At 37.0% G+C, this 27789-nt stretch overlaps 1 protein-coding gene across 2 annotated transcripts; it reads right to left on the reverse strand.

Annotated features, from left to right (window-relative positions):
* Positions 1-27789, reverse strand: LOC122052962 (probable histone acetyltransferase HAC-like 1). Of its 2 annotated transcripts, none has more exons than XM_042614744.1 (17): positions 27341-27789; positions 26316-26695; positions 16412-16520; positions 15894-16203; positions 15324-15815; positions 13383-15169; positions 8177-8473; positions 7803-8078; positions 4510-4638; positions 4162-4362; positions 3910-4052; positions 3505-3817; positions 2968-3107; positions 1866-1944; positions 1318-1707; positions 691-908; positions 1-596 (listed from the first exon to the last, which is right to left on the reverse strand). In XM_042614744.1, the coding sequence occupies exons 2-17, from the start codon at positions 26495-26497 to the stop codon at positions 482-484; spliced, it is 5181 nt and encodes a 1726-aa protein (XP_042470678.1). In that variant the 5' UTR covers positions 26498-26695; positions 27341-27789; the 3' UTR covers positions 1-481. The 2 variants fall into 2 exon arrangements, with proteins under 2 accessions (XP_042470678.1, XP_042470677.1); XM_042614743.1 differs by having other exon boundaries at positions 26316-26700.

The raw sequence follows: 27789 nt of genomic DNA on the forward strand, positions 1-27789 counted from the left end.
TAGTGTAAAGGAGGACGAGATTTCTCTTATTTTCATTTTTCAAGCAGTATATATACATTGTACAAAAGGGACGGGCACGAACCAGTGCAAGAACCATCCATCTTCATTCTTTCTCTAAACACTCAAAATTTAGAAACTTGATATGACTAATTGGGAACTAGCAAAGACGAACTACATCTATAATACAACCACAAACCATTGACGATGAACTAAATGCTGTAAGTTGAATCGATGGAGCATCTCAGGCAGTTTAGATGTCGACAGAATATGTTAGCACTGCGCTGGACTTTTTGCAGCAGATACAGCAGGTGAAGCGGGAGATTCACTTAGTATGAGCTGATCACTTCGTGCCATTGTTTAGTCACTCTGACTCAGTTGCCAAAACCCCCCACTGACTGGTTTAGTCGTGTCATATGGCATGATTCAAGAAATCGAATGAAATATAATCAACTAGTCGACAAAATCCTCTATATACAGTGTGTCATCCCGAGTTTGCAGCAACCTCAGCAGCACGCTGTCTCACCATCTCCATTACTGCAGCCCTACGCCGGGAATCGGATTGCTGTTGCAATCTTCTAAAGTGTTCTCTCAGATCCCTGGAAAGGTAAGGAAAAGTTTTTATTATTATTATTTTTGGCTTTGTTGAATTGGCAACATCAAGTCAGAATAATACTAGTAATGAGAGTGTACCTGCATCGAGGTACACTGCATGCTGATTCTTTACATGCACGAGCATGGACATGCAGGAGATACCACATCCTCTTACATAAAACACACCCACCTGAAGCACGTATCTTGCATTGAATACCATGACGGAAAAGGCCCTTAACTTTCCGGCAGTTTGGATATTGGCACTGTGGAGATCGACACTGCGAAGCATGGACCAAAAGATCAAGCATTTTCCGAAGCTGCAAAATAGAAGAAATTCAGTCAGGATGATATTTACTAACGACCAATTATGAGCAAAATTTTAGTTGGTTGCTGAAAACTTGTGAGCAGTCTGTCTTGCATTACTGAAAATGTACAAAACGTGGCAATGAGCATGGTGGATAGTCATAAAAAAAAATTTGTATGCTGGAATTAGAATGCCAAACATAAAGTCATAGTTTAACTGTTGCTTCCATTTTTTTAGAAAAAAGGATAGTATATCGCTATTAGCACTTGCGGAAAACATAAAAGCATATGTGGCTATAACTATGAAAATAATATTATGCTGCACATTTGCCACATTATTGGTAATAAACAAGAATATAATGAGACATGCTCACCATTATAACTCAATTTCACCTAAGGTTTTAGGGAAAACTCCAAAAGTACCTGCGAGACTCGCTTTGCTCGAGCTTCTTTGTTTTGTGCATCACGTTCAACATTTGTTGGATGATTAGTCAAAGTATGAGGATGGTGAACGCCACCTTTCTGATAGCAAGCATTGCATACATCAAAATCTGGACAAGTTTCACAGCGCCAGCCCTGACCAGCTTCAATATCACGACGGCAAACATGGCATGTGGTCACAAATGCAGGTGCAGTAGGATTATGGAGGTGATATAAGATCATCATTGACGAATGCTTAGCACGGCGTAGAGTATCATACTGATAGTGATTTCCTTGACAAAGACTCAGAAATGCTTGCCTAGTGTCAAAAAATTCACTTTCTAGAATCTCATCTTTATCCTTTGTATCATCAGCAACATCATAAATTTCAACCTATGTGGTATGTAGGTGTTAATGGTCACGATTTTGGCAACAAGAAATATAAGTGCAAATACTAAGACATGTAAGGATGCAGGCTGATGATAAGTGAACCCATACAAAATAAAGATAATGCTGAAACACTGAAAATGTCTTCTATTAAAAGAACTCACTGGATGTAACATATGCTTTTCCCTACTATTAGTAGGATGTCTTTCCCTTTGATCGACCTTTCCTTCAGCTTCATAACACCTGCAAGCCATTAGTAACCAATCAGCCCCTGATCCAACATTTGTGGCTGCTTTACAAACTGTGGATGGATGTTAAGTGCAGATTCAAAAAGTTCAATTTCATTTTTCCCACTGGAATTGATTCTAACCACAGCAATTGAAAGATAATGTTACAAGTACAAAATTATTATTATTGTTGTTGTTATAAATCTTCACAAGTGATCAATAGATATGTTAGGTGTTGACTCATAGTATCAGTGTCAGACATATGTACAAAGGGGTAGATGAAGAGTCCAAGTATCAAAACTGATGCATGTTGCAACTTGCAACATAGAATAATGTGCAAGCAAGTTCCTTGTCCTTTCCTTTCCCCCTTTCTCCAAAAGAAAGGTCTTTCAAACCTTTTATGAAAATACTACATGTTTCATGGGGAAAATGCATATGAACCTTGGAGATCGGCTTCCTTTTTGAAAATATAACATTGTACATGAGATCACATAGTCATCACATAACAGAAAATACACAATTTCACAAGTATTGAAACAAGTTCCAGCACAAACTAGTAGAAAAAGGTAAAAGAAACAAGAATAACATATCTTAATGAACATAATGAGTTTGAAAGATGAACAGTAAGACTCCTTAAACTCTGCTGGCTTTCATACAATGGTTGCAATATGTAATACACTTTGTTATTTTAATTTTTCTATTATAAATTTTTGCATAAAAAATTGCATCAGAAGACAACAGTACTAACTGATAAGGAAATTGCTTGTCCACATTAGACGAAAAGTCTCTGCCAAACCATCCTAGTTACATATACTCAACAGACATACTCTTCTTAGCTTATATCGCACACATGAACACACATATTCAAGTACACATATCTATGTATAGATTATATATTCTAAAATCTAGACCAGTTCCAATGTTCCATCTCCTTATGTTTAGGCCACTTGTTTTGCATTTTTTTTTCCTTTGATTGTGATCACATAAATGCTACTTGTCCAAAAAGACATAAGATTGTTTCCTTTAGAAATGAACTTACTTGTCACAAAGTTGAAAATTCTTGCATTGATTGCAAACCCATCGTGTCCCAGACACCATTAGGATGCAACAATGTGTGCAAGCATGCTGCAAGTGAACCATTATAAAATCTTCTTTCATAGGGGATATAGTTTCTCCAAGCTGTGTAAAGATAAAATACATTTAAAACTGGATGCATAGACTTTCTAATGGGAGATGGGATCCTCTGTCCCACTTTGTCCCCGTGTCCCATTCATTGATCGAACGGATTACATCAGATCATATCAGATCTCAAGGATGTATGATCTGATGTGGTCCATCCGATCAATGAATGGGACACAGGGACACAAGAAAATGGGACAGAGGATCCCATCTATTCCAATGGAAATAATTCATGAAGAAATAAGCAAAGATTGGTGATCAATTAGACTTTGCCAACTAGAAAGATTATAATTTTTTTTAAAAAAAGAATAATAATATAAGATGAGTTCTGAATTGAAAATTCTGCAGCCACCACTAGCCAAAGTGGTGGAACACCTGGCTAAGAAGAAAAGAATACCTTTTGCATCAACAAAACATCCTTAGAGGTGTTTCCAGATAGATCAGTATGACCAGCAGCTTTCAAAGCCCTTTTTGTAAGTGTCATTTTGGTTTTGCCTTTCTTCATCTGTTTTCTACTATCTTCCTCTTGACGAAGTTGATTGATCATATCTTCAGCAGCACCAGGCCAATAATCTCCGTCAAAATATGGCAAACGTGCTGCAGTTACTTTGGCCTTGCACTCCCCCGTGGTTACGAAGAAATGATCATACAAATTAGTCAGGTCAACAACAATATTCTCCTTGGCAGCTTTTTGAAGCATGGATAAGTACCTAAAAAACGTCAAAATAAATAAACAATATAGTGCAGCTATAAGAACCGGAAGGAAAGAATAGCTGGAGCCTGGAATGACTCCGAGCTTTACCACTCCCTCAGTTTGTCAGATTTGGGTGTCTTCTGAATCTCAGGATGGCAGTACAATATGTAGTCTTCTCCCTTTAAAGGAGGACAAGCCCAAATGTAACAGCTGGTAAATCCTCGTTTCTTGCAATATTCAAGATATCCAATCTGCAGAACCATAATAAATGTCACGGCTCACAAATACTTGAAATAGTGAATCTATAAATTTGTTTTTAGAATAAAGAGAAAGGAATTGATGCAAAAATGAGTAGTGTACCAGAATTTCATGATAAACAAATGTTCGTAGAGCTTCTCCAGTCACTGTTTTGATTTCAGGCCTGAAGTACTTGACAGAGTCTAAGTAAGAAAGATAGACACGGCGCTGATTTGGGAAAGGGCAATCAGAACCAAATTCTTGAACATACATGCCAAAGAGGCATACTTCTACCCCTTCTATCTTCTGAAATAACAGTATGGCCTGGAAAAAAAACACAAACTAGCTTAAAATTTTCAACTTCAATCATATGCTTAATCTATTGTTTTTACTTGAAACTGATTTAAACACTTCCTTAGAATGAGAAAAAAAAAGAAGAAAATTCAGTGTTCAACTAGTTAGCTTTTGTACCTTGGATTTATATTGAAATTCTCTAGGATAATTTTCCTCCTGAAATATTTCTAGAAATCGCTGCTTTACATCCAATTTTTTGTCAACTGATGAAACAACTCTAACTACTAGCTTCTCGGCCCCAGGCACCTGAATATCAATTATGAGAAGTATATTCAAGCTACCAAAAACAGACATGTTAAATGAAAGGAATTAAAATAATTGTTTATAACTCATTTGCAATTAATATAAATTTTATATTTAATTTTAATTCAATATAATAATATATTTATGCTCCATCAAAACCCAATTCATTAAGGTCGCTAGAAACAAATAAGGTAAAAATAAATTTCCTCAATGGAGAAGATTTTATTGTTAATAGATGAGTCAACAGTAGAGCTGTCAATTTGGATTAGGTTCGTTGAGTTAACGGATTGGGCTGAAATTTTATCAACCCATTTAAAGGTGGATCAGGTAGGTCGACCCGCCTAGCCGTGACCCTCGTGGGTCAGCCTGAGGCAGGTTTAAGTTGGCTTGCGGGTTGAGAAAATGTTGCAGTCACTCATGCACCTTGAACAATCGTTGAGGTCCATTGACACTTCTCTCGTGTTCATTAGAACTAGAGCTCTACTCTTTTGCAGTGCATTGATGCAATTGGAATTTGGGACTTCTAGATTGGTTTATAACCATCTTCATGGTAAGCTTTCTTAACTTACTTTGATAGGCTTTCCTGAGTAATGTGTTAAATTCATTTTACTTCATGAATTGAACATTTCTCTTCACTGGATGAGTAACTCGGAGGCCAACCCATGCCTACCACATGCTTTTTTATTTTATTTTAATTTTTGGTAAGCTCGTGGGTTGGTCCACCTAACCCGCAACCCGCCATTAGTTCGGTTGGGTTGGGGATTTCCCAACCCGCCAAGACGACGGGCTGGCCCAACCAAATGGCCGATCCACCATGGGCTAACCAGCCTTGCCATGGGTCAGCCCGTCTGACAACTCTAGTCAATAGGGTTGACCGGGGTCATTTTTTTCAACGAAAAATAAAGAAATAAACCAATTCAAAAACATGTCCTAAATAAACTTATACCAAAATTACCCTACAATCCTAAATAAGAAAATTATCAATTAAAATACTGATGTAAAAAAAACTTAATAATGCAAATCAAGAATAATTTGCAATTGATTTTAGTAATTGTGCTATTTTAGTTTTTTATATTCCAAGTGCTCGGGCTTCATCCAACTAATAATCCTAGATATAGACACGACTTTCCTCCCAGTTCGCTTACCGGATAAATCTGAAGCAAATCTTGTGCACACTTAGAAACCAACCTTCAGAATATTCATCCTTATTGAGATTCGAACACTGGTCCTCTTCTTTGTTCCCCTAAGTGCTTTACCACTTAGCTATAAAAAAATTGATTTTGTAGGAATACCTCTTAATTTGGTTGTAGTTTAATGAGCATCTTTTGATTTAATACTAGTTTATTGGGATTATTATGTTTCATCAATTTACTTCCAATCTTTTATGTAATTCAAGAGGTTGATTTGTTATTGCATCACTTAATTTCCTAAGAGGATTTTTTTTAAAAAAAAAAAACACTTATGAAGTTTTTGTAACAAATTTTTAAGTTGCAATATTCTCCACAAATAAAAACTTGACTCCATTGAATGGGGAGATAGATATATCTAGGTCAAGATCTATGGCATAGGTGTCAAGTGGTTCAGTCACATGCACCGCTAGAGAAGGTAACTCTAGCATTTGTTGTTGGATTTCAAAAAACTATCACCAGAGCAATTTGAGGATGTTAATCTGATCCAAACATTATCTATATCTAGAAATTCCCTCCATGAGCCATGTACCTTTCAGTGCTTCCATAGGGAGTTAGCATTGTAAAGGGAAGTGCAAGTACTAAAGCCAAAAGAAAACAATTTATTGGCAAATTAATAGAGAAAGAAGGTATGGATAACCCTCGATATGATAATAAATAAGTCCTTTACTATGAAAATTGAGTTCTCTGTGAGTTTTGGTTGTGAGATTGTTCGTCTCAATTGTATATGCAGATATATTATTATTGATAATTAGGTTAAATAGGCCAAACATGCCATTTTTAGGTATTGCAAAATGCAAACTAGCTTGACTCTTCTAAGACACAAATTGTCACCTTTAGCACCGGCCCATCCTCCGTGCCATAGGTAACAACCTTCACCACATAGCCTTTCAATGACAATCTTCACATTGAAGCTACTACCATACAGATCGAACATAATCTCCTTAGGTTGTATTTTATTAGGAAGAATCCACTGTTTTTTTTAAAAAAAAAACATAATAAAAAAATATGTTTTGTGCAAGAGAAGATTAGAGAATTAGTGCTATACAATTTGCAAAACCATAAGTACCATGCTGCACAAAAGGAGAAACTTTGATTGGGATATGATGTGGAATAAACTTAGATCTAATATGATGAAAATTACAAACTTCTAGACTTCTAGTAGATGAAAGAGGGAGTTTATCAAGGCCCATGAAGTGCAAAATTACTATCACCAATCAAGGCCAAACACTTGTCATTAGAAATTGGAAAGTTCATGGTTTGGTTAGAGATGTTATTGCATGATTTAGACACTAAGAATTCCATAAAAATCATTTTGCCCAATACGTAAATATATGTCATACTAATTTCGGTCCAAAAAGTGTTTGATTGCCAACAGGGGGCACTTTCTTAACATAACTCTTTCAGAAAGCTTCTCTAAAGTTTGGCTATTGTTTCTGATCTAATCATGTGTCAGATATCATACTAACAAAGGTACGATACAATAACATACTAGAAGCTCCAAAAGTTGCAGTATTGCACAAAATAAGACTGCAGCAAGTCTACCAACTATAAAGGGCAGTCCGGTGCACGAAGCTCCCGTTACGCGGGGTCCTAGGGAAGGATCCATTGTAAACAGCCTTACCTTGCTTTTTGCAAGAATTGCTTTCAGGATTCGAACCCGTGACCTTTTGGTCACAAAGCAACAACTTTAAAGTTGCGCCAAGGCTCCCTTTCAAAAGATTAAACTGAGAACATTCTCAGGAAAGAAAGAACTCTGCTGGTCAAATATAACTCTCATCCAGAGTCACCATGTCACCATCTAATAATCAATTGATGTTGTCTGTTCAAAGGGCCATTTCTTCAGGACCATATGCCAACTTCCACTAAAACACATATAAAAAAAAGTTTTGGATGTACTGCCCACAATAACTTTCAAATAATTTAGAAATTCAGATCCAACTATGATTTTTGTCTAAAATCAAAAATTAACCCACTCACCTCATCAAAATATTTTCCCTGCTGCTTGGCTCTTTCTTGTCTCTCCTGTTTTAGACGTCTAAAAAGCCTTTGTTCTATATGATCACTGAGTATAGTACTGGGTAAATCCTTTGCACCAAGAACTGAACTCTGAGGTAAGGGCTTGCGTTCACCTCTCTCTATTTCCTCCACATAACAATTAGGGCAAGTATATTCTGCTTCTCCATCATTCCTTCGACCATTGAATAGTGCACATATTTGATGTTGCCAAGTTTCACATTTATCACATTGCACCCACTACAACAGGACAATGGCAAATGTAAGTGTTTTACATGAAAGGATTAAAGACTTGAAAAAGAACAGCAAAGACAATTAAAGGGAACAAACAAATTTACCCATTCTTCTGTTTCCTCATCATTTCTCTTCTTTTCAAGCTTTGATTTTGCAAATATAGATCCTTCAGCTTCTATAGTGTCACCTCGAGCATCATTATAGCATGGGATGCAAAAGTATTGGCGTGCATCACCACTGCCAACTGTATAATACAGTGCATTTTTCTTTAGTCGAGCACCACACAAGGAACAATATATTGGAGGCGGTTCAAAAGTGAGTTTTTCCACTGCACAAAGCTGGCAAGAATTCTCAGTCATTGAGCGCTCCATTGCTTGATTCTTCTCGGCTTTGGCCTTACTCTAAGAAAAAAACGAAACCAAAACAACTAATGATTGGAAAAGAACTATGTATCAGGCAAAAAAGTACATCCTTGCAAAACATGAATTTAATTGATAAAAAAGTACAATGTGTGTTACTTCCCATATTCATTTAAATATGGTCTGCAGCCATATGTGGTAAACAATCAAAATGAGTTTGTTTAAACTATTGTAGAAAGGTGATTACGCTCATCCCAGACTCCCTCACGGCTCGTCCTAAGTTATGTAAAGGAAGGTAAATCATGGGGTCAGCTTATAGCCGACCGCCAAGTGACTAGCGGGTGGAAGGAAATTTTTTTTCCCGAGAGCATGCGTCCATCGGGAATTGATCCCTGCCCCTATTGAGATTTTTTAGACTATCATAACAAAAAGGTGATTATACTCACCCCAGGCGTCCTTCACAGCCCATCCCAGGTTTGTTTAGAATAGCTATTATGTGATATTGCAATGATCTGCATAATCATTAGATCATCATTGTTGTTTTGCTCAAGTATTTAAATATATGTCATCACTGCATTAAAGTTTATCAACTTCCATGTTTGAGTCTTAAGGGGAAAAAAACATGTAAAGTGCTGAAATATATTAAGCCCCCAAGAATATCATTCCTGTGTTTTGATTAAAAAAAAGGTGAAATATTTAGATTATTCAGTCTAAGAAATGGTGTGCCACTAATGAGAATCTACAAAGTAAACACACAAATTGGATTTGTATTTTCCTGTGCCATTCTAAGTTGCAGCAACATTGTTGGCTCTCTAGATCAATAGGAAAATGCTTGTCAAACTATCACGAAGAAATGTAGACATATTTAATGCCCCGAAATTCCCATTTTTTCACCATAAGTGTTAAGAAACCTGCCTTTTACCAAAGATAGAGACTGAGATTACTCCACTTATGACTGAGCATGCCAGTGTGATATGTTGGAATTAACTGCAGCATTAAGTGGTCCAAATAAATTTGTTTAATCTTCTGCCTATGAGATAAAATAGTTTAAGGAACACTAATTCCACAAGCTGTAACAACCTTGTTTACTAATATCAATAGTTCATTGTTTCTTCAGAATTTGCTCAGGCTTGGATACTAGTAATCTAAGATAAGAACATGGAATATAGGAACAAATATGATAGGAAAACTAATAATCTAAGATTTGGAACATGGAATATAGGAACTCTCACTGGTAAATCAATGGAGGTAGTAGATATGATGATTAGGAGAAAAATTAGTATTTTGTGTGTACAAGAGACAAAATGGATAGGCGAGAAGGCAAAAATGATAGAGAACTCAGATTTTTAAGTTATGGTACACTGGAAAGAGTAAAGCAAGAAATGGAGTGGGTATCATTGTAGATAGTTTGTTAAAGGATGAAGTTGTAGGAGTAGTTAGAAAAGAGGATAGAATTATAGCCCTTAAGATAATAGTGGCAAAAGAAACGAACATAATTAGCGTATATGCACCACAAGTAGGATTAGATGAAGCTACCAAATCAAGGTTTTGGGAGGACTTAGATGAAATATTACAAAATATTCCACCAAATGAAATGATTTTAATAGGAGGTGATCTAAATGGGCATGTCGGAGTGAAAAATGAGGAATATGAGAGAGTACATGGGAGTTATGGGTTTGGAACGAGGAATGAGGAAGGGAAAAATATATTAGATTTTGCGATAGCATATGACCTTATATTAGCTAATACGTTTTTTAAGAAAAGAGAAGAACACTTAGTCACATTCAAAAGTGTGAATAATAAATCGCAAATTGACTCTTATGGTTAGAAAGAAAGATAGAAAGATTTGTAAAGATTGCAAAGTCATCCCTGGAGAAAGCTTAACTACCCAACATAGGGTAGTAGTGTTGGATATACGCCTCAAACATAGTATCAATAGAAAGAAAATATATACAATGCCTAGAATTAAGTGGTGGAAGTTAAAGGATGGGAAACAAAATATATTTAAGGAGAAGGTAGAAGTACAAGCATTAGGTGAAATATACGATGACTCTAATACAACATAGGATGAGATGGTATCAAAGTTGAAAATAGTAGCTAAGAGTGTACTCGGTGAGTCAAAGGGACATGCACCACTAAGTAAAGAATCTTGGTGGTGGAATGAGAAAGTACAAAAGAAAGTGAAGGAAAAAACGAATAGCTTATAAGGAATTATATATTTGTAAGAACGAGGAAAACTTAAAAAAATATACAATAGCCAAGAAAGAAGCTAAGAAAGCAGTGAGTGAAGCAAAAAATGAAACTTTTGAACGCTTATATCAAAAATTGGATACAAAAGAAGAGGAAAGAGACATTTATAGAATAGCTAAAGTGAGAGAAAGGAAAACAAGAGATCTTATTCAAGTAAGATGCACTAAAAATGAATCCAATAGGATACTAGCGGAGGATGAGGAAATAAAAGAGAGATGAAAGATGTATTTTTATCAACTTTTTAATGAAAGATTAGGTGACTACCTTAGTTTAGAAAATTTAAGTAGGTCAGAGAGAGTGTAGAAACTTAAATTTCAATAGTAGAATTGAGTTAAATAAGACGCAAAATGAAAAATGATCGGATGAGATGATATTTCAATAGAGGTATGAAAGTGACTAAGAAAGTAGTGTAATGAATATCTTATGAAGTTATTCAATCTGATATTAAAAAACGAAGAAAATGCATGATAATTAGAAGAGGGTAAGTACTCTAGCTCTCCTTATAAAAACAAAGAAGATGGATTAAGATAATGAGTCATGATAAAATTTTTGGAAAAAGTGATTGAAAAAATTAAGGAGACCAAGTTGAGTGAAAATTAATTTGGATTTATGCTCTAAAGGTCGATAATAAAAGCTATAATTAATTGAAAAATATCGGGAGCAAAAACAAGATCTACACATGGTATTCATTGACTTAGAAAAAGCTTATGATAGAGTCCCAAGAGAAATTATATGGAGAATTTTAGAAAAAAGAGGTGTTAGCGTAACATATATTGACCTAATTAAGGATATGTATGAGGATGTAACGACCAGAGTAAAGACTTCAAGCGGAGTAACTGAAGCATTTCCAATAAATATAGGGTTACATCAAGGATCAACCCTAAGTCCCTATCTTTTTACACTAATTATGGACGAACTCACTGCGCACATTCAAGACACAGTACCGTGGTGCATGTTGTTTACAGATGATATTATTTTGGTAGATGAGACACGTGAAGGAGTAAATGCTAAGCTAGCATCTTGGAGGGAAACACTAGAAGGGAAAGGTTTTAAGCTTAGTAGATTAAAGACAGAATATATGGAATTTAAGTTTAGCAATATTAGAAGTAATGAAACAATTGTTAAGATAGGAGAGAACGAGTTGCCCGGAACCGAGAGATTTAAATATTTAGGATCATTTTTACAAAATGATGGAGGGATTGAGAGAGATGTCTTACATAGAATACAAGCAGGATGGGTGAAATGGAGGGGAGCGGCGGGTGTTTTATGTGACCGTAAAGTACCTCTTAAACTTAAAGGTAAGTTCTATAAAACCGCAGTTAGACCTGCTATGTTATATGGAGCTGAATGTTGGGCTATGACTCGAGCACATGAGCATAAGATGAGAGTTGCAGAGATGAGGATGTTAAGGTGGATGTGTGGGCATACGAAGATGGACAAAATAAGGAATGAGAGCATTAGAGAGAAAGTCGGAGTTGCAACTATTAAAGACAAACTCCGAGAGACACGTTTAAGATGGTACGGGCATGTACTTAGACGACCAATAAATGCTCTAGTTAGGCGATATGAAACTCTGATAAACATGCATATCAAACGAGGAAGAGGACGACCAAAAACGACTTGGTTAGCAACAATAAAACAAGATAAAATTTATTTAAATATAGATGATGATATAATAGGAGATAGGGCTCAATGGCGTAAAAGGATTCATACAGCCGACCCCACCTAGTGGGAAAAGGCTTGGTTGTTGTTGTTGTTGTTGTTGTTGGATACTAGATTCTTATTTGATTGTCAGGTGTAAGACACCTGATTTTCCAATAACTTATTATAAAGGGATACACCAAAACGTTTGAGTTATAAATTTATTTGATTCCCTACTCTTTTATATACTTTCATTAAATTTTAATTCAGATTAAGCATTGAACTAATTTTATTTTTGTTGGTGAAGCAGAAATAGAAAGCTGGAATAAAGGGATTAAGGAACTATGGATGCTTTATTATTCAGGATAGGTTGAATCAGTATTGCGAATCAGAGAGAAAACTCAACCAGATGACTAGAATGGGCACAAGTAGGAAACTTCAGTTATAATACCGCACTGGTACCAACTGGCATTTGAATGTTTTCACTGAATATTCATTTGAAATAAATGCACACCAGGATTCAAATTCATTGTCCATATTGTATATTAGGATTACTGGATGTAGTAAATATTGAATTACTAAAAGTTTAAGCAGATATATAGATGTAGAATAGGACTGTTGTTTGTGTTTGAACCAAAAGAAGCGGATCAAAGTCATTATGTAGATATATAGATGTAGAATGGTTCATCATGAAATTACCAAATACTCAACAATGTAGATTTTACACTTCCAATGAATAGCACTTTATCAATTGAAATGATCATCATTATCATCATCCAGCCATATTTGTTCCAACCATTTCGAATTAGTCACATGGATCTTATACATCCATTGAGCTCTATGCAAACATAAATCATTAGTAATATACTATTAACTGAACTGATGGAAGACAAAATTAAGTGAAGATAAAGGGAAAATGCTACTCTAGGATGGCCATTTGTTACAAAAATCCGGGTAGATGAAGACACAGACAAAATGACATCAAAGAAGATGGGAAATCTCATAAGTATTATGTGAAGATATCATAAAGTACAAGAAAACAACAATGTCAAAACCTAACCTGGCCAACCCATCGCCTTAGACCAATTATATGCTCTTTAATTTGCTCAGGAGTGAACAATTCAATCAAGGAAACACCTTTTATCTTTGGCTTCCCTGATTTTCCAGTTACTTGATCGGTTAGTTGGTTAGCTGGGTGGTCCTGGTTGATTTCAACAGCAGCCCGATTCAACAATTTATCATCCACAATATCTTCTTGATGGATGCAAGAGCCAACATCGATAGAAACATTAGGATTCTTTTTGCAGTCTCTCGAAGTTATACTTTCCTTAATAGTGCCAAATACTGGTAATTTTTCATGTCCACAACCAAAAGGCTCATCCATGTTCGCATTGAAATCAGAATTAGCAGAATTCTTCAGAGTTGTTTGTTTGCAATCTGGGTCTTGAGCATGCCAGAAATCATATTGATGATTTCCAGGAGTGACAGAGAGCAAGCTAGGTTCACTGTTAGGAAAAATAGGTGACATGTGTTCACTCTTAATACGCTTTGATGCTGGTTGATTGTCCTGAGAATCTTCTGTAGGCATTATCTCTGCTTTCATCCCACCAGCAACTCTGTTTGTTTCGGACAACAAATATGTCTGGGACAACACATGTGAATGTGCCTTATAATTTTCAGCTATCCGATCACGGACAGGAATGCAAACAGGACAATCAGTTGCTGCACAGTTACAAATATGTTTGACAAATTTCTTAGATGTGAAACAACGAGGAAACTTGCACAGATCACTGCTGCAAGCATCCATATGCATAATCAACTCCTGAGCCTTCACACAGTTAGCTTCTACGCACATTCCTTTTTTTGAGGGACACCTGCGAGCGTGATGCAGAAACAACAGCCATCTTTGTTGTTTTAAATAATTTTGTTGCTTCATAAATTCTTCATTTGTGGAATCTAGTTCTTGAATGGGAAGAGGGCGTTCAGCTTCATTTTGCCCAATCAATCTTTGATGAAGCTCCATCTGGATTTGTTGAAGTGATGATTTATCTGTGACCTGTGGTTGCTGAATAGGTTGAGGATGACACTCAAATTGAAGGAGTTCCTCCACTTGCGATCCACTAGATACACAACTAAAGTTGTTAGAAAATCCATCAGGCTGCTGGCGTGGATGCAACAGCTTTCGACATTCCTCAGAAATTGAAACATCAAAGTCTTTAGAGTTAAGCAAAGGATCTAAAAATTTAACACTTTTAGCTTGAGCTTGAACTTCAGCAGAATAATGTTGCTGGTAATGGGTCTGTAAATCTGAAGATTGGACTTGCTGAGTTGTTGATGGAAAAAATGTGTTAGAACAGGTGACATTCATATGATTAGACATCAATTGCTCACCAAATCTTGAGGTTGATGAGGACTGTCTCAAAGAGTCATTCTCTCGTATAAGTTGTTGGAGTTGGTTCTGCATGCTTTGCTGATGAATTTGGGATAGCTGATGTTGATTCTGAACAATCTGCACACGAGTTTGATTTTTCTGTTGCAGAGACTGTTGCACCTTGTGTTGTGATTGAAGAAGATTTTCTCCAATAGACTGTGGCTGCTGATGATTCATTTTGACAGATTGATCAACAAGCAATTGAGGATTGTCATCAAGAGAACGTTGCGGTGCATGGAAACCTGGATGAGGATTTAGTAATCCTTGGTTTGTTCTTGACTGATCCATAACAGAATTTAAGTTAGAAGATAAACCAGATGAATCTGGTCCATCAAAGGTCTGAGAATGTGTTATATCACTCATGTTCGCTGTATAACTACCATTCAGAACAGATAGCCCTTGCTGAGACATCGGTGCTGCAGAAAACAGAACTACATCCTCACAATGTGATAAGATAACAAATTATAGTCAAGAATAAGCATGAAATAAAGGGAAAATGGATACTAACTACATGAAAAATAAAACTAGAGGCATGAATTGCATTGATTATGGTAAGAACATGAACATTACTTGGCATCCTTGGTTGATGATATTGCGGATCCAAATTCTGATATAGAGGCTTTGGGGAACTAGAATAAGGATTTGGACTTTGGAAACCCTCAGATGCTGCTGGGGCACTCATTTGTATGTTGTTCCCAATAAAGCCCAATGCAACATTAGCAAGTCCATTAGATAATCCGCGAGGGGAACCATTTTGAAGAACATTCAACCTCATTCCAGCCCCTATTTGGGCACCAATATTGTGTAATGTGTGGATATTTTGATTTTCAACATATTTCTTTAGTTGGAGAGACTGTGGAGCCACATTAGATTCAGTGTTAGATAATCCTCCGTTTGAGCATTCAACATTTGCAGAAACAGCCTGCTGACTATTAAATCCTGCTGTTGGTATTGTTTGACTAAATTGCCTTGGCACATTAGTTGAAGGAATTGAAGACATTACACTACTTGAAGCTAGAGCAAAGTTGGATGATTGATACTGGTAACCATTAGAAATTGTTCCTGCACCAGAGCAGAATGAATCCACAGAATAGGACTATGTTAACACTTTAATTATAAGACAATGTTAGAGAAAATTACCATCTGAAGCATTCAAAGATATATTATCTTTGGTATCAGTTGGACCATGTGCAGTTAATGGTAAGCTGGCAAAACTCGAAATAGTTTGAGGTGCAACAATGGTTTTGCTGGTGGAAAATGTAGGATGCTCTGAATTAACTGAATGCCCAGTATTGTTATTTCCACTGTTTGAAATACTAGGAGTAGGGATCATATTGACAGAGGAGGAAGATGTAATATGATTTGATGATCGACTGTTGTAAAGGACCCTCTTCACCATGGAGTATAGATGTTGCTCAGATGCTTCCGTTGCTAAATTCAAATAGACTTCCTGTTCAGTAAATTTATGCATTAGATGGTTTGAGAAAGACATCAGCACCAAAACTGAACAGCTACTATTGTTGCATGAAAAACTGTTGTTACAGTTAATAAAACAACTTGAGAATTGAAGCCTTTTAACCCAACAATCAGATAAATGAGCAGTTGGATTATATAAAAATCCATAGAGACAGAACTTGTGTGTAGAAACATAAAATTACCTTTGAAGGAATCTCCTTGAAGATTTGATCTTCAATACGCTTAACAACCTCTAGTAGCCTGCGGGGCCACTCAGGACCTGATTGATTTCTTTTTTGAAGAATATTATATCTGTTATGATAAATAATTTGTCTGATTATCATAAATTAAGAGCCATGTCTTGATAGATTGTATACTAATAAAGCCAAGAATATTCAATTACTTGATGGATCATAAAAGTCAATACATTTTCATTTGAAAAGTTAAAAATTAGAATTGCATTAATATATATGCACAAAATGGTCAAGTCCGATACATTCTAGCTATCTGAATTGCATGCACAATCAACATACAACAAAGTAATATCATACCATCTTGCAATTTCATTCCATTATCAAAAGCTAGTGCAATTACAGATTAGACTGCCTAATGCAAATAAACTGCCATAGTAATAGAAATATTTTAGAGGAAACCCTTGTCCAGTTAATATTGAATAGCACCACAAAGATATTTTATGATCTGAAATAAAGTAAGATAACTAAAAATAGACCAGGCATCTGTGCAAGATGATAGAAAAGGTAAATTGGTTGCTCTCACTTCTCACTAAAATTACTTCACATTTTAAGTCAATTTCTTTAAGAAACAAAAATATTACAGTATACCTGGTAACACCATGAAGAAGCGAGACAACATGTTAAGCATGGAGAGAATATACATGTCAATCATGGTATCATGGTGTACTTCAAAACTTACATTGAATAATAACCAGAACAGTGATAGTATAGATGGCAAATTCCATTACGATTAGTATTTTTGATAAATAACACTTATGTTAGGTATATAAGGGCTAAGGTGTTGTAATCGTGCCGCAACAATCGTGAAGAAATCAAAAAGAAAACAAAGAAAAACAAGAGAAGAGAGAACACATAAATTTGACATGGTGACTACTCCACGAAACGGCCAATAAAACTCCAATTAGAATTTTCTCTCTGATTTAGGGTTACAAAACTCCGCCCATGACGACCGGTCATGGCCGGTCCCAAGCCCGGATAAAGGAGGAGGGTTGCGTTAGGTTGCCAGCCAGCGTCAAACTATGACAACTATTCAATGAATGAATCAATTAAACTATTGTGTTAATGTTAGGTTGTTCCCTGGAAGGAACTCGTTGCAGGGTCCGACTGTAACGTCTCGGCAAGGACCGCTACATCTCCAGAACTCGAGTGTAGTGATAAATATGCAAGAGTTCGCGTTACAGGGTCCGACTGTAACGTCTCAGCAAGGACCGCTACATCTCCATGAGAACTTGGGTGTAGTATTAAATAGGCAAAAGTTCTCACACCATAGGTTAGATAAGAATAAATATGATAGGAAAACTAATAATCTAAGATTTGGAACATGGAACATAGGAACTCTCACTGATAATGGAGGTAGTAGATATGATGATTAGGAAAAAAATTAGCAATTTGTGTGTACAAGAAACAAAATGGACATGTGAGAAGGCAAAGATGATAGAGAACTCGAGTTTTAAGTTATAGTACACTGGAAAGAGTAAAGCAAGAAATGGAGTGGGTATTATTGTAGATAGTTTGTTAAAGGATGAAGTTATAAGAGTAGTTAGAAAAGGGGATAGAATTATAGCCCTTAAGGTAATAGTGGCGAAAGAAACTATAAACATATTTAGCGTATATGCACCACAAGTAGGATTAGATGAAGTTACCAAATCAAGATTTTGGGAGGACTTAGATGAAATATTACAAAATATTCCACCAAATGAAATGATTTTAATAGGAGGTGATCTAAATAGGCATGTCGGAGTGAAAAATGAGGAATATGAGATAGTACATGGGAGTTATGGGTTTGGAACGAGGAATGAGGAAGGGAAAAATATATTAGATTTTGCGATAGCATATGACCTTATATTAGCTAATACGTTTTTTAAGAAAAGAGAAGAACACTTAGTCACATTCAAAAGTGTGAATAATAAATCGCAAATTGACTTTCTTATGGTTAGGAAGAATGATAGAAAGATTTGTAAAGATTACAAAGTCATCCCTGGAGAAAGCTTAACCACCCTTAGTAGTGTTGGATATGTCCTCAAACATAGTATCGATAGAAGGAAAATATGCACAATCCCAAAAATTAAGTGGTAGAAGTTAAATCTAGGAAGCAAAACATATTTCAGGAGAGGATAGAAGCACAAGTATTACGAGAAATATATGACAATTCGAATAGACATGGGATAATATGATATTAAAGTTGAAAATGATAGCCAAGAGCGTACTCAGTGAGTCAAAAGGACGTACACCACTAAGTAAAGAATCTGGATGGTAGAACGAGAAAGTACAAGAGAAAGTGAAGGAAAAAAATGAACAACCTATAAGTTATTATACACTTGGTAGAATAATAAAAACTTACAAAAGTGTGTAATAGCTAAGAAAGAAGCTAAGAAAGCAGTGAGTGAAGCAAAAAATGAAACTTTTGAACGCTTATATCAAAAATTGGATACAAAAGAAGGGGAAAGAGACATTTATAGAATATCTAAAGTGAGAGAAAGAAAAACAAGAGATATTAGCCAAATAAAATATATTAAAGATGAATGTAATAGGGTATTAATAAACAATGGAGAAATAAAAGAGCGGTGGAAGAGATATTTTCATCAACTTTTTAATGAAGGTTTAGGTGACCAACTTAACTTAGGTAATTTAATTAGGTCAAATAAGCATAAAAATTTTAATTTTTATCGTAAAATTCAAACTTCAGAAATAAAACAAATTTTAAATGAGATGCACAATGGAAAAGCCATTGGACCAGATGATATTCCGATAGAGGTATAAAACTATTTATCATAATATTGAAAATAAAAAAAATGTCTGATCAATGGAGGATAAGTACTTTAGTTCCCTTATATAAGAATAAGGGAGACGTACAAAATTATGCAAATTATAGGGGTATTAAACTAATGAGTCATACTATGAAACTTTAGGAAAAAGTAATAAAAAAAATTAAGGAAGGAGACCACAGTGACAGAAAATTAATTTGGGTTCATGCCTGGAAGGTCGACAATAGAAGCTATACATCTTCTTAGACAATTAATTGAAAAATATCGGGAGCAAAAACAAGATCTGCACATGGTATTCATTGACTTACAAAAAGCTTATGATAGAATCCCAAGAGAAATTATATGGAGAATTTTAAAAAAGAGGGGTGTTAGCGTAACATATATTAAATTAATTAAGGATATATATGAGGATGTAACGACCAGAGTAAAGACTTCAAGCGGAGTAACTGAAACATTTCCATTAAATATAGGGTTACATCAAGGATCAACTCTAAGTCCCTATCTTTTTACACTAATTATGGACGAACTCACTGCGCACATTCAAGACACAGTACCGTGGTGCATGTTGTTTGCAGATGATATTATTTTGGTAGATGAGACACGCGAAGGAGTAAATGCTAAGCTAGAATCTTGGAGAGAAAACTAGAAAGGAAAGGTTTTAAGCTCAGTAGATTAAAGACAGAATATATGGAATTTAAGTTTAGCAATATTAGAAGTAATGAAACAATTGTTAAGATAGGAGAGGGCGAGTTGCCCGGAACCGAGAGATTTAAATATTTAGGATCATTTTTACAAAATTTGAGGGGGGGAGAGAGAGATGACTTCTCTAAAGTGCAAAAGCGCACACGAGGTCTCTGAAGCACAGGGCTTGCACATCACGTCGCTTTGCGCTTAAGTGAGCGAAGCGTTCGCTTTTGACAACTATGCTCGAGCACACTAGCAAAAGATGAGCTTTCGAGATATGAGGATGTTAAGGTGGATGTGCGAACATATGAGAATGGACAGGATATGACATAAGAATATTAGAAAGAAAGTCGGGGTTATATCTATTTATGAAAAAATCCAAGTGACACATTTAATATGATACAAATATGTATTTAAATGATTAATAAATGTTCCAGTTAGGCGATGTGAAACTATGATAAACATGCATATCAAATGAGGAAGACCAAAAAAAACTTGGTTAGCAACAATAAAACAAAATAAAATTTATTTAAATATAGATGATGATATAATAGGAGATAGGGCTCAATGGCGTAAAAGGATTCATATAGCCGACCCCACCTAGTGGGAAAAGGCTTGGTTGTTGTTGTTGTTGTAGTATTTAGGGTTACAATGATCCTATTTATACAGCCCAACACATTCATGGTATTTTGGATAAAAATACCAAGTAATAACCCAAATCCAGTAAAACCTAGCGCCTCTGGATGAAGCACAGATAGGAGGCATGCCCATGCCATGGGCGTGCCTATTCCCACAGGCCCGAACACAGTGAATATTCACCCCTCAAGAGAAACACGAGCATCTTCCAAGACCTCTACCTGGAATACCAAGTTCAGGATATGCCCCTCTAACAACTAGAGAAATGAATCAAGTTCAAGCTTTGTCAACATGTCTGCAATATTTTTAGAAGTGTGGACCTTCTCAAGTAATATTTCCCCGGAAGATATCAGATCTTGTGAAACCTCACATCAATATGGTTGGTTCTCGCATGATACACCTGATTATTTGCCAAATAGATAGCACTCTAGCTATCACAATATAACTCGACTCCATCTTGTTGAACACTCGGTTCTCTGACTAACCCTATAAGTCACAATGCTTCCCTGGCTACTTCAGCTACAGCCATGTACTCTAACTCAATAGTAGACAATTCAACTATAGGTTGTACCATGGATTTCCAACAAATAAGCATCCCACCACAGTGAACACACCCTATAGTAGACCTTCTGTCATCCCCTACATAGTCTACATCCACGTATCCTGTAACTGAAGGATCATCCTATTGTCTACTGAACACGATGTAATAATCTGCAGTATTCCTCAAGTATCTAAAAATTCCATTAACTGCATTCTAATGTTGTCGACTAAGATTTGAAAAAACTTGTTAACCATACTAAAAGCATGCGCCAAATCAGGTTTTGTGCAAATCATGGCATACGTCAAACAATCAGATGCACCGGCATGCAGAACCTTTGACATGTCTTGGATCTCCTCATCCATCTTTGGGCATTGTGCAATGTACAACTTGAAGTGATGCGCTAGAAGTGTACTCACAGACTTCGCGTTACCCATGTTAAATTTGTCCAACACCTTCTCAATATAACTGCACTGAGATACCTGAGATTCCGTCTCTATATATCTCCATCCCAATAATATTCTTATCCACACCCAAATCTTAATGTCTTGCTTAAAAGCTTCTTTAACTTGTTGACCTCTTTCATACTATTCGCAGCAATCAACATATCATCCACATATAGTAAACAAGACGATAAGTGAATCATCGTCAAGACTTTTCACGTAAATGCAGCATTCCTACTCACATCTTCTGTACCCATTTTGAATCATATAGCAATCAAAACATTTTTTCCGCTGTCTTAGAGACTGATTTAGCCCATAAATCGACTTCTTCAATTTACAAACTAATTGCTCCTTCTCAGGCTGACTAAATCCTTCTGGTTGTGACATAAATCTGTTCTTCCAAATTGTAATGAAGAAAAGTTGTCTTCACGTCCATTTACTCAAACTACAAATCATAATGTGATACCAAAGCCAACACCACCTTGATAGATGTATGTCTAACCGGAGAAGATATCTCATCATAGTCAATCCCCTTGATCTGTGATTAATCCTTTGCTACCAGTCGAGTTTTGAATTTTCCTTCTTCACTTTCTGATATGGCTTCTTTCTTCTTGTATACCCATTTGCATCTTATAGCGCTTTCTCCTCGAAGAAGTTTTACTAGATCCAACGTTTAGTTCTTATGCAAAGACTCTATCTTCTCCATCATAGCACTCATCCATTTGTCATTCTCTAAGTTGTGTATTGCCTCTCGAAAAGTTGCAAGGTCTCCGCTACTAGTGATAAGTGTATAAAAAACCAAGTCCTCAAAACCATATCTAGTAGGTGGTTTGATTATATATCTGGTCTTTTATGTGACTATAGTCTGATGCTCCGTGCGCTTTGAGCTAACTTCATCATAGGTTTCTAGCTCCCCACCTATACGACATCCTTATTGTTGCTGCAATTTTCTGATGACTTTTTCTTTTCCTCTTGAGTACGTTGTAACATGGTTTTTCTATCAAAAATCACATTTCCACTAATCACCACCTCATTTGCCTTAGGATCCCAAATCTTAAAGTCTTTCACTCTTACTGATAACCCAGAAAAACACAAAATCTAGACTTTGCATCTAGCTTTGCTCTGTCTCACTAGAAATATGCATGTAGGTTGGACATCGAAACACCCTGAGACTAGTGTAATCAATCGGATTTCTTGTCCATGCCTCCTCTGAAACTATCACTCTACCTAGAAGTTCTTTGCAAGCCTTGCATTCAGTCTAAGACATCGATCTTTCTCGATTGTCATCATGTTTATTCTTTCTGCTACACCATTTTGTTGTGGTGTCCGACGAACTGTGAAGTGTCTCTTGATACCATGTTGCTTACAAAATTCGTGGTCTTAGGCATTTAATTTTCCTTCCAGCTTGATTCTCCACTTTAGTTTTCCACATCTTGAATTTTGAAAAAGTTTCTAACTTGTGGCGTATGAAGTAAACCTAGACTTTCCAAGTGTAATCGTCGATGAAACTCACAAAGTACACATGTCGTCCACATGATACTACACTGGTCAGTCCCTCAATCCGTATGAACATAGTCCAGAATTTCAAAATTTCCTCCATCTTGTGAGTGGCTATCTTAAATTACATTTTGCTTTGTTTTCCAAGAATACAATACTTGCAAAATTCAAGTTTGCATATTTTGACGCCCTTCAAAAAACCTTTTTTATGAAGCTCTAGCATCCTACACTCACCCATATAACTCAACCACATATGCCATGAGATTGTATTATCTTATTAAAATTCTACAAAGGCAGTTCCATCTACAACTATGGTATCTAACAATTTATAGATGTTCCCTGCTAGTTTCTGTCATTTCATCACCGTCTGAGCACCTTTACTGACTTTTATTACTACATGTCTAATATCACACAATGTTATGATCATACTATCAAACATATTTATTCTGACATTCCTTATTCCAATGACTCTGCAGGATGCAGCGTTACCCATCAGAAAAGAACCAGAATTAACTGACTTATAGGTGTCGAACCAATCCTTGTTAGGCGTCATGTGATAAGAACATGTTGAATCCAGGATCCAAGAATCTGTCAATTGCTCTGAACTAGCAAAACAGAAAGCATATCACCATCGTCGCTCTTTGAATTTTCTTCTTCCACTATGTTTGCAAACTTCGATGAACCATGTTTACTCTCTGCATAAGCTTTCTTTTTCTCTTTCTCTGGACAATCTCTCTTGATGTAACCCTTTACTCCGCACTTGTAGCACATGATCTCCTTCTTACTCAATTTAGATCAACCCTTATTATTGTTGCCTGACCCATATCGAGTCTTGCTCCTACCAAGTTCCTGGTTACCTCTTACCATAAGCCCTTCACCTTGCGAATTCTCATTGCTAGCTTTCTTTCACTAATGAAAATTCAACAGAACACTTGTGACTTCCTTAACTTGAGAGTTTCCTTTCCCCACATCAGAGTCGTAATTAAATTATCGTACGTAGGAGATGACGGTAGAGAATTCAATAGCATCAACGTTGTTCTGGCCAAAGATCGTCGACGACTAAGCCGCCAAAGGATGTGCCAAGACCAGATGGGTGATTCCGAGGAGAGAGTCAATCGCCAAACCTGAAGAACTCAACAGGAGATATTAGAATGGGATCAAAGCAGACCTTGGCGCGACTACTCTGATGCTCAAATTAGCACAGGCCTAGTTGGAGAAAAAAAGATGAAGAGTTAGAGTTGGGATGCGTATGTGCGCGTACCTACGCCCACAGAAGCGAGCTCCCTTTCGTACCTTCTTAAGAAAGGGGCATGAACCCCACGTTCAAGTTGTAGGACTGCCATGTAGGTCCACGTGCCCCTAGTCGTTCCACGTCCTCCGCTCATTACAATATCCACGTTCCCCACGATAGGGGGCTAGTGGTTGCATCCGAAGGTATCTAGAATGGGTCGATCCGGTCGATCGTGACCGAGCTGAAGGGGTTGGACGTGGATGAGCTGAGTTCTGCGTGGTCGAGCTGAAGGGGTCGGACATGAATGAGCTAAGGAGGTCTGGCGTGGCCGAGCTGAAGGGGTTAGACATGGATGAGCTGAGGAGGTCTAGCGTGGACGAGCTAAAGAGGTCAAACATGGCTAACCTACCCGCTAGGGCCTTAGCGCCTCATTAGACCCGCTTTAGGTCCGCCTTGACCAAAGCCGATCTCCTTGACTTACAACTCAGCTTGACTTTTGACCGGTCTTGATTTGTGATAATCCTCGCACCCCCTGACTTGACTAACAACTCGGCACGACCGTAGACTTCACAGGTCCACGTGGAGGCAGATAACCTTCGCCACATCAAGCCCCCTGTCTTCATCTTCGATCTTCACATCAACCCATTTTAGATTACTTACAATCTAATTAAATATATTGATATGTTAGTGAGATCTATGCCCTCTGACATCTTAAGCCCAAACAATTTCTGCTTAAGATAGAACTTGTTTGTCAGTGATTTGGACATGTATTGTCTTTCCAGTTTCTACCAAACTGCCACCAGTGATTTTTCGTCCCTAACGTGATACATTACATCATTTGTTAGACAAAGTTTGATTGTTGCACCGCTTTCACCTATAGTTTCTCCTAGTTTGTCTTCTCCATCGCTTTCGGTTTCTTTTCGTCTAATGCCTTCACTATTCCTTATTGCACCAACAAATCTTTAACCATCCTCTGCCATAATCCAAAATTTCCAGTTTCAATATCAAATTTCACAGAAGAGATTTCAGACATGTTGAACCTCGATCTGATACCAATTGTTGTGATTGTGCTGCAACAATCCTGAAGAAATTGAAAAGAAAAAGAAGAAAAACACAAGAACTCAGAAATTTGACATGGTTTAACGATGTGTCTACTCCATACAACGGCCAAGAAAACTCCAATTAGAATTCTCTCTCTCTGTTTTAGGGTTACAGTGATCATATTTTTACAGTCCAGCACATACATGGTATTTTGGATAAAAATACGAAGTAATAACACAAATCTTGTAAAACCCGATGCCTCCGGATGAAGCACGGCCAGCATCTAGGCACACCCATGCCACGGGTGTGCCTGCTCTCAGCCGTGTGACGGAGTTTTTCGACATGCTTGTCAAACCCACAATAGCCGACATGGCCTAATCATGCCTCTTAGCAAAGTTGTGCCCCGTGTCTGCTCAAATAAGAGTCATCTTCAACATAAGTCTAGAGTCAAAGTTTACCAAACTAAAGCACCACCCATGCAAGGTGCAAATTATCTCATATGATTGTTGTTGTAGACAGCATACCTATTAGGAGTTTCCATGAAAATTCTCCGGACGATGATATATCACCATCCAAAATATACAAATGTAAATATCATAATTTGATCAAGAATTGAGAGCAAAGTCCTTTTCCTAAAATGAAAGACTAATTTTATAAGATCACTTTAAAAGTTGTAAGTGAGAAGGTCAACACTCAACACTCAAATATAGAGAATGGTGAAACCAATCGATAGAGTTAAACTAGATAGATGGAAGATGCATCTAGCTTGAGTGAGGTAGGAATATCATAAGAGCAGGTTGATCAGGTATATAATCTGAAATTAAATGCACATATGTGGCTTGTTTATAATTAGTGTTTTCTTCTTTGTCCACCAACAAATTGGCAATTCTAGGTTACAATCATCATTCTGGGTCAATGAGGTTAATAAATAACAATGAGCACAAATTATGTTTTCCGTGAAGCATGAACAGGTAACTTATTAGATAATTGCAAAGTTCCAAAATTATGACTTGCTTACATATTCCTCTGCATAGTAGCACGACCATTTTGAAGTTCTGTATCCATATGTCGTGGTCCGAGGTTCTGCAATGGCTGCACAATTAAGTTTCCAATTTGCTGCGATGAGACAGATACTTGTGAGCTAGTTTGGGCAGGCATCTGATTAGAGATCTGCCCACGCAAATGTGCATGTGTATTCATCCTCCCGAAAGATTTCAGTACAATAATGCTCACGATTTACAAGCTGCAACCATAGTTGTCAACAACTGGAGAAATCAGTGCGCAACCTAAGGCAGGATGAAGCTACACAAGATTTCACTGAGGAAGCATCACACTCAGACGCTTGGCCAGAAAAAGCCCAGCAGAAGCATTTTGTTAAAACCATCAAGCCTCTGCTTACTGACCTAAGTGATTAAAAAATTAGAAAAGGTCAAGAAATCACTAAGCAAACAAAAGAAATAAATGCTGAAAAGTAAATCTTTTCTTGCAAATGAATGGAAAGTAAAACATTTTGTAACAAAACACGCATAAAGACAGAAAATAAACAAATATATCATTAATCCCATATGCCCTTTTAGCGCATAAGTGCCCATCCGCGTAGCTCACTAATCATTGAAGACGGTAAAACATTGAAGTTTAATTGAAATTTATCATTGCAACCTTTTAAGGAAGCTTAATTGAACATTATCATCGTAACCTTTTATGTAAATAACCACTAATAATGCAAGAAAATGATAGAACGACAGATAAATGACCCCAGAATTGGACAGGAAAAACTAATAGGCATGGCCGATGCCACGAAGGCCTCATACTCAGGAAACAGACCGGCATCAAAATTCCAGTTAAATCTAAATCAGATGAAGTCCTGGACTTTCCATCATTCTTTATTGTTCATCAAACCGAAGCACTAGAGACAGATAAAATATGCAAACAAGCTAGTTTCCTCAAACCCTAGCACGGCATCACAGCAAAACCATGCACAAAAGGAGACCTAACAAGAACAATTAAACCCGAGAAACCTCCAGAAGGATAAGAAAACTGTACCCGGACGAGACCGCGGTCACCAGTTGTCGTATGCCGCCGGCGCAGCAGTTCGCGGCAGCAGTGAAAGGGGGAAACCAACAAATCCCCGGACGGCCGTTTGACGAAGAAACCACCAACTGTCAATCGACGATCCGAAGAGCAGCTTGAATTCAAACCACAGCCGCCAGAATCGAAGCGCCTCGCTCACCGATCCCTTGCTTGGAAGTCGAGAAAATAATGCGGGCGCACGCGGCGAGCTTTAGCTTTCTCCCTCTCCGTTTCGTGCTGCACTCGCGTCCTCCCTCCTTCCAAATCAACCAATCAACCCAACTAAACTCCGACGAAGCCTCCGATCAACAACTTCTTAAACCTCGAATTCACTCGCTCATTTTTTTTTTTTATTATTCCTTTTTTGGGCATCCGCCCACCGCCGATATAAGGTCCGATCAGAGACCACGGCAACCTCTCGA

The sequence above is a fragment of the Zingiber officinale genome, chromosome 3A (genome assembly GCF_018446385.1).
Source record: "Zingiber officinale cultivar Zhangliang chromosome 3A, Zo_v1.1, whole genome shotgun sequence".
Classification (NCBI taxonomy): Eukaryota; Viridiplantae; Streptophyta; class Magnoliopsida; order Zingiberales; family Zingiberaceae; genus Zingiber; species Zingiber officinale.